The 14,865-nt window shown below is 41.4% G+C and overlaps 1 protein-coding gene across 13 annotated transcripts in view; it reads right to left on the reverse strand.

Moving 5' to 3' along the window:
• LOC125969391 (teneurin-3) overlaps positions 1-14,865 on the reverse strand; it is a 519,170-nt gene that overhangs the window by 155,433 nt on the left and 348,872 nt on the right. For all 13 annotated transcript variants that reach the window (XR_007481537.2, XM_049721351.2, XM_068650689.1 and 10 more), the window contains 2 exons: positions 11,589-11,783; positions 456-656 (listed from right to left, as the gene is read on the reverse strand). Coding sequence is in view for 12 of the 13 variants with exons in the window: in XM_049721351.2 (XP_049577308.1) it covers positions 456-656; positions 11,589-11,783 (396 nt within the window). In the remaining variant the exon portion in view is untranslated. The remainder of the gene's footprint in view (positions 1-455; positions 657-11,588; positions 11,784-14,865) is intronic.

A 14,865-nucleotide genomic window follows, 5' to 3' on the forward strand; every position in this document is an offset into this window, starting at 1 on the left:
TGTACAGTATGTTGTATTTTTAACAGCCATGAGATTTTAGGTTGCGTATTTGCCGTAAGCTTCAGTAGTCTATGTTACAAGCTGTACAGGCTGATGTCAGGAGAGATTTTCCTAGTCTAGATGCGTGACATCATTGACATCATTATGTCATGGCATAGCATACTATATGTACCTGAATATGAAAATACTTGCTAAACTACACACACAAGTATCTAAATCGTAGGATATAAATTTTCTCACTTGTGTTCGCCTTACAAATATATTTATCTGTGGGTTAACATCTTCCTAAGAGGAATCTGCTGTGTAACTGCTATATATTTTATTTCTGATATCACTCCTGATGCGTGCCAATTAATTCTGATTAGCACATTATGATGTTTGTACCCAAATAAGGCACATACAGTAAACACACACTTAGACTTATGGTCATTATATGACATGCTTATGATACACACCCAATGAGCAATCTGGCCCAGTCCAATTCTGGTCACAGGTACAGGTGCTGGTTTCTGTGTTATATGTGCCATGACCTGAACACTGGTCCGGACACATAGCCTTGGCAATTTCACAGCTGGCTCCACCCCAGCCTGGCTGACAGTGACACTCACCATGAATACATACCCCGTGAGCTGAACAACTAGGATCTATGCAATCCACTGGAAGCAAAGAAATAAAGAGATACATTTAAACTTAGGCATGATGTCAACTGTTCCATAGTTACCAGCACAACAGGAAGGTACATACAGAGTATGAGCTAAAATCTCAGTTATATATTCTTGCATAATATAAAATAATGTATAAGTAATGCCAAGCAATGTGGTCAGTGAAGGCCAAGGCCCAATGAAGGATCTATAAATCAATTTCCACAGATGGCGGTAATATGTTCAGTAATGTTCAATAATATCCACTTTTTTTTTTAAATGTAATTTGTTTGTTGAAATTTTCATGGAAATCCTACAGCACATGCCATATTTAACATCATATGCAGACACAGCAGTAGTAAATAGCTTTAAAGCACACGGATAAACGGACAGTGTGCATACACGCACAAACACCCACGGAAAGTCACAATTTTTACAGGGAGATTCTCCTCAATCACTCTCTCCCTCTATTTTGTTGACTCATACAGCCACAAAACATAAGCAAAATAGATGATTAGATTAATCTGAAGCTAATCTAGTTAAGGTCTCCGGTGACTGTGGATACTAAACATGTGTGCATGTGTAAAATGATGAGTACCCAGGCCTTCAGTGACCACTGCACATAAATTGTTTAGATCAGGGTGATTGTTGTTAATAAAAAAAGAAAACACAGAAAAAAACTAAAATAAAATATAATCAATAAAAAACATTTTGATAATGTGACAATGAAACCTGGTGCTACTTGATCCATTTGATCTTATCTTCTCCAAATTTTACACATTTGATGATAGTCTAGCCCTGAAGACTTATTTTTCATCATATTGGGAGCACCATCTTTTTTTATCCTGTGATGGTTTTTCCCTAGCGGGTCAACCAGATCGACTTAATACTTACTCGGAAGAGTAAGCCTAAAGGCTTTCATGATACTAAAACACAAATTTGCGAGTTTTCGTGAAACACTGTTGCCATGGTAACACAGAGTTCTCCAAGAAACCAACACTAAGATAGAGGGTCTAAACGTACACAAAACTCATTAAACTTTGCACACACATCAGGCTTGGAAAAATCATCAATATTTTTTTCCTTTATTGTGCATTTAAAAAAAAAAAATTCTCAGTGGTACCTGCTGATTGTTTTTAACAAAGTAGCCTTGGTTGTACGTTTCAGCGAGATCTGTAAAATCTTTGTTGTATATATAATAACCCAAGCTCAACAAAATTGTCTCTTGGAGCCATATGCTAAACCTAACAGGAAGTTGGCCATTTTGAGTATAGTTTAAAATTCGGCACAGGTTTGATGTTAAGATCTACAGTAACATCCATCCATCCATCCATTTTCTGAACCGCTTAGTCCCCACGGGGGTCGCGGGCGTGCTGGAGCCTATCCCAGCCGTCATCGGGCAGTAGGCGGGGGACACCCTGAACTGGTTGCCAGCCAATCGCAGGGCACACAGAGACAGACAATCAATCGCACTCACACTCACGCCTAGGGACAATTTGGAGTCTTCAATCGGCCTACCAAGCATGTTTTTGGAATGTGGGAGGAAACCGGAGTGCCCGGAGAAAACCCACGCGGGCCCGGGGAGAACATGCAAACTCCACAAAGGGAGGGCCGGAGGTGGAATCAAACCCGCACCCTCCTAACTGTGAGGCGGACGTGCTACCCAGTGCGCCACCGAGCCGCCAATCTACAGTAACATACCCACCTAATTCTATCTCTCTAAAATTTCTCACATTTGATGACAGTCCAAGCCGGAAGACATCTATGAACTTATTTTTCATAGAAACATTCGCGCCACCTACTGGCTATAGAAAATAAATGTTTTGCTTTTTGAAGTTTTTCTGCTAGTGGGTTAACCAGATCTATTTTGTATTTGCCCAGAAGAGTGTTTAGGCCTTCATGGTGAGGACTGTGAGGATATGGACAGTGGAGTCAGCACCTCCAAGCCTGCTTTGACTGCACCGATTGGGGTGTTTTTAAAGCTGCAACAGACCTGCATGAACTCACCGATACCGTAACATCATACATCAGCTTTTGTGAAGACTTGTGTGTGCAGACTAAGACCTTCTGCATGTACAACAACAACAAACCGTGGTTTACACCAAACCTCAGGATGCTGCGCAAAGCCAAGGAGGAGGCCTACAGGAGTGGGGACCGTAACTTGTTCAGGCAGGCCAGGAACACACTGACCCGAGAGATCAGGAAAGCTAAGAGGAGCTATGGGGAGAGTCTGGATTCTCTGCCAATCCTGATCCCTCAACAGCGTGGAAAGGCCTGCAGAGCATCACGGGTTTCAAGAAACCAACCCCCCGTCCTGTGGAGAACACAAGGCTTGCAAACCAGCCAAACAGGTTCTATTGCAGGTTTGAACGGTCCACATACATCAACAGGACCTCCTGTATCACAATCAACATCCACACCTCGCCCCACAACCTCCCTGTTCACACCTCCATCGATGTTATCACCTACTCTCACTCTCTCTCAGAAGCCGCGCCCGCACTTCAGATCCGCGAGGAGGCAGTGTGTCAGATGTTTCAGAGACAAAAGGTAAGGAAGGCACCAGGCCCAGACGGCGTGTCCCCCTCCTGCCTGAAAGTCTGCGCTGAACAGCTAGCTGAATAGCTACCACCCTTTCTATTCGGGCTCCAGAGCTTTGGAATGCCCTACCAATGGATATTAGAACTACTACCTCAGTAGAAACATTTAAGTCAAGTCAAGTCAAGTCAAGTCAAGTTTATTTGTATAGCCCTAAATCACAAACAGTCTCAAAGGGCTTCACATAGCCAAAATTGACAATTATTCTCAAAGCATCCCCTGATCATAAGCTCCCAAAAGGGCAAGGAAAAACTCAAAAAACCCCTGACAGGGGAAAATGAGAAACCTTGAGAAGGGACCACAGATGGAAGGATCCCCCTTTCAGGATCACCAGGTTGTAATGGATGCAGAGAGTGCACAAGTAATACATAATATGAAAATCAATGAAAAAAAAAAAAAAATGGATGTCGGAGGTGCCCTCGATTGTCCTGGCAGTGTCCTCAAGGGGGCCGAGCCGCAGCTCCCCCATCCCGAACTGGTCCCCGAGAATCCAGCCAGCCGCTATCAGCTTTTGAGCCACCTAACCCCCTCCCCAGCCGGGGAGGAGGTGGGCAGAGAGAACAGAACAAACTCCGGCCAAATCGGCCATCACAAGTTAGTTAAAGGCCATCTCATAGAAATGTGTCTTTAAACGTGTCTTAAATGTTTCTACTGAGGTAGTAGTTCTAATATCCATTGGTAGGGCATTCCAAAGCTCTGGAGCCCGAATAGAGAATGCTCTACACCCTGCAGACATTTTCTTGGCCCTCGGTATGACTAAAAGACTAGCGTTTTGCGAACGAAGGTTACGAGACGGAACATAAGGAACGACTAGGTCGACGAGATATGAAGGCGCTAAGCCATGCAGTGATTTATAGGTTAGTAGAAGAACCTTGAAGTCACATCTTAAATGGACCGGGAGCCAATGTAATTTGGCTAATATTGGGGTAATGTGATAAAATTTTCTTGACCGTGAGAGCAGCCTCGCAGCGGCATTTTGCACTAACTGTAGACTTTTGATACTGGATTTAGGAAGACCAGAGAATAATACATTACAGTAGTCCAGGCGCGACGTGACGAACGCATGTATAATAGTTTCCGCATCCCCGGTCGAGAGGATAGGACGAATCTTAGCAATATTACGAAGGTGAAAAAACGCAATCCTGGTTATATTCTTAATGTGTTTTTGAAAGGAGAGCGTTTGGTCAAATATTACCCCGAGATTAGTTACCGTATCACTCTGAGTGATAGTACGGTTATCTATAGTTATAGTGGTTTCCTTAAATAAATGTTGATAACGAGTAGGACCAATTATCAACATCTCAGTTTTATCCGGGTTAAGACGAAGGAAGTTGAGAGACATCCATTGCTTAATCTCCGCAAGGCACGCCTCGAGATTACAGCAGTCCTGTGGATCTGTCATCGATAACGGCATATATAATTGGGTGTCATCCGCGTAGCATATTTACGTATTATGTCCCCAAGCGGAATCATATAAATATTAAATAAAATCGGTCCGAGTACCGATCCCTGTGGGACACCACACGTAACATTATAAAGCTCAGAGGACGTATTACCATGGACCACTCGGTGCGTCCTGCCTGATAGATAGGAATTGAACCAGCTTAGTGCTGACCCTGAGATACCAACACAATTTTTAAGACACCCTAATAAAATATCGAAGTCTACAGTGTCAAAGGCAGCACTAAGATCAAGTAGTAACAATACAGGCGACATATTTGAATCCATAGCTATGAGGAAATCATTGGTCACTTTAGCAAGTGCTGTCTCTGTAGAATGATTAGCTCTAAAACCAGACTGAAAAGAGTCATATCGATTATTAGCGACCATGTAATCAATAAGCTGCTGTGCTACTACTTTTTCGAGGAGTTTTGCTATGAATGGGAGGTTTGAAACTGGCCTATAATTACTGAGACAGTCCGGGTCAAGATTTGCTCGCTTAAGTAGTGGTTTAATAATAGCGGTTTTAAAGGCTATTGGCACTATCCCAGAGGAAACAGACAGATTGATTATATTTGAGACGGACGGTCCTAAAATTGGAAATAATTCTTTAAGTAGTTTGGCTGGAAGCGGGTCGAGTAAACATGTTGTTTGTTTAGCCGTACTAACCAATTTTGTAAGCATTTCAAGGGACACACTTTTAAAATTTGAGAGGGTTATTGCATGATCCCCAGCGCTAGTAACCGGCGGAGCGATTGGCATGGTATTCTTGATCTCGTCCCTAATGGACTCAATCTTTTGAGCAAAAAATTTCATAAACTCGTCAGCTGAGTGGAAGGAGCTATCGGGGGTCGGCTGGCGCAGAGTTAGCTTTGCCACTGTATCAAATAAGTATTTAGGATTGTTTTTATTAAGATTAATGACTTGCGAAAAATAACGAGTTTTTGCTAAAATAATAATAATCTTTATATTTCAGGAGGCTGTCCTTCCATGCCTGATGGAAAACCTCAAGTTTGGTTAAACGCCATCTGCGCTCATGCTTTCTACATAATTGTTTAAACGTACGTGTTTCATCTGTGAACCACGGAGTTGGCCATCTACGGCGAGTTTTCAGACGTAGCGGTGCCACAGAGTCGATGGCTTTTTATAATGTCGCATTGAATTCATTTGTAAGATTATCGATAGAGCCACTGTACGCGGGAAACATGGCGGTTGCCGGCGACAGTAACTCAGATAGCGCAGTTGCAGTCATGGAGTTAAAATAACGGCTGCTATAATTCTGATTGCTCTCTTGTCTTTGACAAGGAACTAAAATTTCAAATTTTATTAAAAAATGATCAGACAGAACAGTAGTGTATGGCAGTACTGTTATATTTGAGGTTGCTAGTCCCCGGGATAATACCAGATCTAAGGTATTTAAGACACGTTTAAAGACACATTTCTATGAGATGGCCTTTAATTAACTTGTAGTGGCCGATTCGGTTGGAGTTTGTTTTTGGTGTCAAACTCAAGGCCCGGGGGCCAGATACGGCCCGCCACATCACTTTATGTTGCCTGCGAAGACAAATTGTGCATCAAATTCGTGTGTCAGTACTAGAGTTGCAAATTGTTTTCACTTGTAATAGTATCTTTTTTTTTTTTTTTTTATATATTTGACCAGTTTTTACTCGTCTGATTTGAAAACGAGTTAGTTGTCAGTTTGTTTGGTAGGTTTAACTGTATATATATGAGGTGTTCATACATTTATTTGGGTTGACAGTCATAATGGCCCTCCGAAAGAAGCTAAGACTACAATGCGGCCCGCGAAAAAAATGAGTTTGACACCACTGTTATAAACAGTAATAACATAACTATAAATGATCTTACTATGATTGCAGAGGAATTTAATGACAACTTTGTTGGTATTGGGCCTACTTTGGCAGAGGAAATAGCAAAAAAATGGTAGTACAAGTGAGCCAATTAATGTTGTACCCATAGCCGAAAGTATGGTTCTAAGGGGAACTAATGAGAAGGAAATAATAGAAATTGTTAAAGAATTTAAAGGTAAAAAGTCAACTGACTGTAACGGGATAGATATGTCACTTGTTAAAAATATGATTGAATGTGTGGTGAAACCCCTTAAACATACTATCTGCAACCAATCTTTGACAACTGGTGTTTTTCCGAGTGAAATGAAAACTGTTAAAATTATTCCGATATAGTATAAAGCTGGGGACAAACATATATTCTCAAATTACAGGCCAATATCTCTACTCCCACAATTCTCCAAAATATTAGAAAAAGTATTTTATTAAAGGCTTGATGATTTTATTACAAAACAAAATATTCTGTGTGACCAACAGTATGGATTTCGAAAAAATAGGACCACCACACTGGCTTTGTTAGATTTCGTAGCTGAAATAACAACAGCTATTGAAAATAAACAATATGTTGTAGGTGTTTTTTTTGGATTTTAAGAAAGCTTTTGATACTGTAAATTATGAAATATTGTTAACAAAACTTGAAAGCTATGGGATACGAGGTATGTCACTCACTTGGTTAGCCAGTTATTTATCCTACAGGAAACAATACGTGCAACTTATGGACTGTAAATCAAAACGAAAGCAGGTAAAGTGTGGGTTCCCTCAGGGCTCAATATTGGGCCCTTTGTTGTTTTGTATGTCAATGATATGTGCAAGGTTTCCAGGTTACTCAAGGCTGTAGTTTTTGCAGATGACACAAACCTGCTTTGCTGTGGGGATGACCTGGATCAACTACTGGATACTGTGGGTATTGCAATGAAAAAGTTACAGAGTTGGTTTGACACAAATAAACTTACACTACATTTAAGTATAACAACCTATATTATATTTGGAAACCGTCCGACTAACACAGATACAATTCTTACAATGAATAATATAGAAATAGAAAGCGTAAATGAAATAAAATATCTTGGAGTGCTTATAGAGAATACATTTAGTTGGAAACCACATATAATGTATATCAAATCAAAAATTTCAAAATCATTAGCAGTATTACATAAAGTAAACAACTTTATAAATCAGTCATCATTATATACCTTGTACTGCTCCTTCATACTCCCATACATTATTTACTGTGAGGAGGTGTGGGGCTATACATACAAAACAAACAGATCCCATGTTTATTCTTCAAAAAAAAAGCAATACGACTTGTAAATAATGCTGATTATAGAGAACCATCTAACCCTCTCTTTATTAAACGGAATACACTGAAATACAACGACCTGCTCGATTTTAAAACCATCCAACTCATGCACAAAATAAAAAATGATCAATTGCCAAACAGTATCCAGAGGTTGTTTGAGTGGGGGGAAAGTACCTATTATTTAAGAGGAACACTTATGTTCAAAAGAGAATTGGTGAGAACAAACTTAAAGTTACATTGTATAACAGTTAAAGGTGTGGAATTATGGAACACCAGCAGTGAAGAACTAAAGAACTGTAGTACCTTACCTAAGTTTAAAAAAATGTATAAGGACAAAATATTGACGGGATACCGTCATATGCTGTGAAGTTGTTTTAGTTGCTTTTTGTATTTAATTTTAATTTTTCTTAATATATTTGACTATGGTCAGAACTTGACATAATTAGAGAGAATACATATACATTTGAGTCTATGTAGTATATGTATTTAAGTATGTATATGTAAACATATGTAGTTACAAGGGGTAGAGCCAGATAAGCTTAGGCTTGTTTCAACTCCTTTTCAAACAAATATGAGTTTATTATAAAGGGGATACAATTATAATTCAACATCATTCTTTTTTATGTTCTATTGTACTATTGAGTTATCATTTTCTGTATTTTACTTTTTTCTTGTATTTCTTTTTTTCTTTTTTTAATGTCCGAAATAAACATTCATTCATTCGTTCGTTCGTTCGTTCGTTCGTTCGTTCGTTCGTTCGTTCGTTCGTTCGTTCATTCATTCATTCATTCATTCATTCATTCATTCATTCATTCTAGGACACTTTAGACCTGGTGGTACATGTAGATTGGTGGATTCAGACCAGGCAGTGGGAAAGAGAGAAGAAGTCCCTTCCTCTACTCCGCAGTCGCACCCATGAAGCCGGGCATTCAAGGAGGCGTTCAATAAAACCAAGGCCACTTTTGTTCCTCCTCATTGGCCTTACAGCTGCGCCATCGACCTTCTGCCGGGCACTCTTCCTTCAAAGGGTCGACTCTCCAGTCCAGAGCGTAAGGTCATGGAGGAATACATCCAGGATTTGCTTGCAGCCGGCATTATTTGCCTGTCAGCCTCTCCCACCAGTGTGGGGTTCTTCTTTGTCGGAAAGAAGGACGGCTCACTTCGGCCATGCATCGATTACCGGGGTCTCAATGAGATTACAGTTAAGAGTTGCTACCCACTGCCTCTCCTCTCGTGGGCATTCGAAAGTCCCTAAGGTGCTACCATTTTCACCAAGCTGGACCTCCGGAATGCTTACCACTTGGTGTGCATCTGAGAGGGGGAGGATTGGAAGACTGCGTTCAATACTCTCAGCATCCACTATGAGTACCTGGTGGTGCCATTCGGTCTGACCAACGCCCCTGCAGTCTTCCAGGCATTGGTCAACTATGTGCTCCGAGACATGCTGAATGACTGTTTGTCTGCCTAGACCAGTGTTTCCCCAACCACTGTGCTGCGGAACATTGGTGTGCCGTGAGAGATATTCAGCTGTGCCCAGAAAGAACCCTGATTTGAAAGCCGCCCATCCTAACCATCTGTCCGTCCTCGACCATGCTCTGAACACTGCCTGTCCTGACCATCTGACAGTCCTCAACCACGCATTGAACGCCGCCCGTCCTGACCATCTGCTTGTCCCCGACCACAATTACATGCCACATCCTGCTGCCCTGCGTGCTTGCTCTGCTGTTCTCTCCACCAGATTGGTTCCCGACACCAGCCAGCTCGCCCCTCTAAAGCCAGAAACCAGTGGTGGCTCTTTCTCAGTCATCCGCTGGTTCCCGCTCAGCTGCCCAGTTACACCGGCCTAGCCAGCATTCCCACCTTTCACTTCCCCTTTCTTCAATAAAGTCTACATCATGCTGCACTTGGTTGTCCAGTATTGTTTGTCACACATTTTTGGGCTTTTATATAGATCACATTTTGAGTGCTCCTAGATGTTTTGTCAATTTGTCTTGAAACTGTGGGTGGTCATGACAAAAAAGTCCAACGAAAGCTTTTTATTTTGTGTAACATTATTGCTGTGGCAGGACACTGTTTGCTCAAAATTCTTTTCAATATCTTGTATGGCCCCCACGAGCTTGTATGCATGCTTGACAACGTCGAGGCATGCTCCTAATGAGACGAGTCTGAGGAGCAACTTGGCGGCGTATGATGGATCAAAACATTATGTCCCAGAAGTGTTCTATTGGGTTTAGATCAGGTGATCGTGAGGGCCATTCAATTGTGTCAATTCCTTCATCCTCCAGATACCGTCTGCATACTCTTGCTACAATTGGCCGGGCATTGTTGTGGATCAGGAGGAACCCAGGACCTACTGCACCAGCGCAGGGTCTGACCATGGGTGCAAGGATTTCATCCCCATACCTAATGGCAGTCAGACTGCCGTTCTCTAGCCTGTATAGGTCTGTTCGTCCCTCCATGGAAATGCCTCCCCAGACCATCACTGACCCACCACCAAACCGGTCATGCTGAATGATGTTGCAGGCAGCACAGCGCTCTCCTTGGCTTCTCCAGACCCTTTCACGTCTATCACAGGTGCTCAGAGTAAACCTGCTCTCATCTGTGAAAAGCACAGGGCGCCAGTGGCGGACTTGCCAATTCTGGTGTTCTATGGCAAATGCCAATCGAGCTCCACGGTGCTGAGCAATGAGCACAGAAAACACTACAAGACGTCGTGCCCTGAGGCCACTCTCGTGAAGTCTGTTTCTGACTGTTTGGGCAGAGACATTCACACCAGTAACCTGCTGGAGGTCATTCTGTAGGGCTCGGGCAGTGCTCAACCTGTTCCTCCTTGCACAAAGTAGCAGATATCGGTACTGCTGATGAAATGAGGACCGTCTACGGCCCTGTCCAGCTCTTCGAGAGTAACTGCCTGTCTCCTGGAATCTCCTCCATGTTCTGGAGACTATTACTATTACTGGGAGACACATCTAATCTTCTTGCCACAGCACGCATGGATGTGCCATCCTGGAGGAGTTGGACAATCTGCGCAACTTCAGGAGGGTTAAGAAATCGCCTCATGCTCCCAGTCGTGATAATGACTCAAGCCAACACTTGCGGAAAAACAGTTAAAAAAGATCAAGAGGGAGGAACTTGAAATGGCCTCCATCTGCAAAATCAGTCCTGTTTTGGGGACCATCTCGTTGTTGACCCTCTAGTGCACCTGTTGTTAATTCCATCAACACCAATGCAGCTGAAACTGATTAAAAACCCCCTCTGCCACGTACCTAACCAAAACCTTATCAGAAAAGTTTAATTGAATTCATGCCATTCCCTGATAAAAAAAACTGTTCCTTTAATTTTTTTGAGCAGTGTGTGTGTGTGTGTGTGTGTGTGTGTGTGTGTGTGTGTGTGTGTGTGTGTGTGTGTGTGTGTGTGTGTGTATGTATGTATATATATATATATATATATATATATATATATATATATATATATATATATATATAGATAGATAGATAGATAGATAGATAGATAGATAGATAGATAGATAGATAGATAGATAGATATAATATGTGATATATCTTGTCATCACAGGATAGTAGGAAATGCAGTTTCGATCTCTTTGTGTGTCTTGACGTGAAGAAATTGACAATAAAGCAGACTTTGACTTTGATATGACATGGACTCGTTGACCCTGGTACGGATATTTTTTATTTACATTATTCTTTAGAAAATTGATGAAAAGTTAGTCTTTGAAATGCTATTTACCTTCTTCACAATTGTCTCCTTGATAACCAGTATTGCAGATGCAGGCGCCCATAATGCAAATGCCATGTCCTCCACAATTGATGTCAATACATTGGTTGTAGGGCACATCACACTCCGTGCCTTTCCACCCGCTATAGCACTGGCAGCGTCCACGGGAATACTGGCCATTCCCACTGCACAGCACAGGACAGGATGCTGGACAGGACACAGATATGAATTACAGTAATCCCTTGCTACATCGCGGTTCATTTATCGCGGCTTCAGTACATCGCAGATTTTTTTTTCTTCCAAATTAAAATAAACATCAAAAATTCAAAATAAAACTTCTAAATTGACAAATTATGGCACGAAAGTTGCCCACAGGCCAGCAGAAGGCAGGGGGTGCCCACATAATTGCAGTACCTTTTTATAAAAAAAAGTTGTTATAATAATGAGAGTTCTAAAAACATATTTACAGTGTTGTACCTTGTCGTACAATTGTTTGTACCTTTTTATCAAAAAGTTGTTATAATAATAAGAGTTCTAAAAACATATTTACAGTGTTGTACCTTGTTCTATTTTTTTATAATAATAAGAGTTCTAAAAACATATTTACAGTGTTGTACCTTGTAATATTTTTTATAATAGTAAGAGTTCTAAAACATATTTACAGTATGTACACTTGTACCTTGTAATAAAAAAGTTGTTATAATAATAAGAGTTCTAAAAACATATTAACAGTATGTATACTTTAGCTACATCTACATATGTTACACACACACGCACACACACACACACGCACACACACACGTACCATATTTATATTTATATTATTTATACATTATTTCCTGTATGTCATTTATACTACGTATTAATATGATATTTACATGTTTGAAACTATTATTTCATATTCTAATGATAATATATGCATTTATATGGTTTAAAAAGTCCCAAGTCCCAATGATCATCGTCACACACACATCTGGGTGTGATGAAATTTGTCCTCTGCATTTAACCCATCCCCATGTGATTTTGATCCATCCCCTGGGGGAGAGGGGAGCAGTGAGCAGCAGCCGGCCGCGCTCGGGAATCATTTGGTGATCTAACCCCCAATTCCAACCCTTAATGCTGAGTGCCAAGCAGGGAGGCAATGGGTCCCATTTTTATAATCTTCGGTATGACCCGGCTGTGGTTTGAACCCACAACCTTCCAGTCTCAGGGAGGACACTCTACTACTAGTCCACTGAGCTAGTATATACACTTATTGATACACAAAAAAATGCACCGTATTTTCCGGACTATAAGTTGCGGTTTCTTTCATAGTTTGGGTGGGGGGCGACTTATACTCAGGAGTGACTTATATGTGAAGATTTTTACAAATTTTTACTTGGCCATTAACACATTACTTATTTACTAGTATAGTTGATCACTTCACATGTTATTTTCATTTTAAACCGCATGACGGCGCACTATGGCTGTGGAATAATTGGAGCCTCACTGACAATGCGTTCCATTCACTGACTTCCGGAGTCAGGAGATTTAATGATTTGGAGTGACACAGATTGTTTGATAAACTTGTTATTTATGTTATAGTTACTTGACATATAGTTTATTTAGAGTAGCAACATGTATGTTGATAGACTTCAGTAGTTTCTGATTGTCTAGCGAGGCCGTGAAGGCAGCAGGGAGAGAGACGGGAAGACCGATCCAGAGCACTTGCGTCTGTTGGCTCATATGTTGAGCGCTTGTTTTGTGAAATAAAGAGCCGGTTACCAAACCCACGTCTTGCCTGGTACTTTGGTAACGCTACAATATAGTTATATAATTGGAATAATTGGAGCCGCAATTGACGACGAGGCTGACGACGAGGCTGACGACGAGCCTGACGTCATCGGCGCACGTAAGTCCGGAATCAACAGCTGTTTTTATGTTTTTTTTAACCAGAGGATGAATATTCCGATGGATTTAATGATTTGGAGTGACACGGATGGTTCGTTATTTTTTATTTTTTTATCCATCCATCCATCCATTTTCTGAACCGCTTAGTCCCCACGGGGGTCGCGGGCGTGCTGGAGCCTATCCCAGCTGTCATCGGGCAGTAGGCGGGGGACACCCTGAACCGGTTGCCAGCCAATCGCAGGGCACACAGAGACAAACAACCATTCGCACTCGCACTCACACCTAGGGACAATTTGGAGTGATCAATCGGCCTACCAAGCATGTTTTTGGGATGTGGGAGGAAACCGGAGTGCCCGGAGAAAACCCACGCGGGCTCGGGGAGAACATGCAAACTCCGCACAGGGAGGGCCGGAGGTGGAATCGAATCCGCACCCTCCTAACTGTGAGGCGGACGTGCTACCCAGTGCGCCACCGAGCCGCACTATTTATTTTTTTATATTACATTTATTTGATATATCTAGTCAGCAGCGCACGTAGTTCCGGCGTCAACAGCCGTGTTTTTTTGGGGTGGGAATTGACACAGAGGATGAATATTCCGAGGGATTTAATGATTTAGAATGTCACGGATGGTTTGTTAAAATTGTTCTTTAAATTACATTTATTTGATATATCTAGTCTGACGTCAGCGGCACACGTAGTTCCTTCCGGCGTCAACAGCTGTGTTTTTTTTTTTTTTAAGTGACACAAGACGAAGATTCCGATGGATTAAAGATTTGGAGTGACACGGATGGTTCGATAAAATTGTTGTTATTATTACTGTTATTTGATATATAGTTTAAAGATTGTTATATGGGCCGTTGGAATAATTTGAACTGCAGCTTACGACGAGTCCAACGTCAGCGGTGCACCGCACACGTGGCATTGTTTACAGAAAGGACGACGAATTCGATCGATGGATTTAATGATTTAGAGTGACACAGATGGTTTGATAAACGTGTTATTTATGTTATAGTTATTTGAATAACTGTTAATGTTACATCAGGCCCATTCGTAGCTCCTCGTGTTTATGTCACGTTAGCATACCGTATCGTTAGCCTGTTGTTGCTGGTTCATGTCTGTTCTTGGTGTTGGATTTTGTCAAATAAATTTCCCCCAAAATGCAACTTAAACTCCGGTGCGACTTATATGTTTTTTTCCTCTATATAGTGCATTTTATGGTTGATGCGACTTGTACTCCAGAGCGACTTTTCGTCCGAAAAATACGGTATATATGATACAAATGAAAGGGTGACGCTACTTTGCTGATTTTTACATATCGCGGGTGGTCTTCGAAACAATTATCCGCGATAAACGAGGGATTACTGTACTTTGATTATTTAATAGTCTAACTCCTCTCAAT

This window comes from Syngnathus scovelli, chromosome 5 (assembly GCF_024217435.2).
Source record: "Syngnathus scovelli strain Florida chromosome 5, RoL_Ssco_1.2, whole genome shotgun sequence".
In the NCBI taxonomy this organism is placed as follows: domain Eukaryota; kingdom Metazoa; phylum Chordata; class Actinopteri; order Syngnathiformes; family Syngnathidae; genus Syngnathus; species Syngnathus scovelli.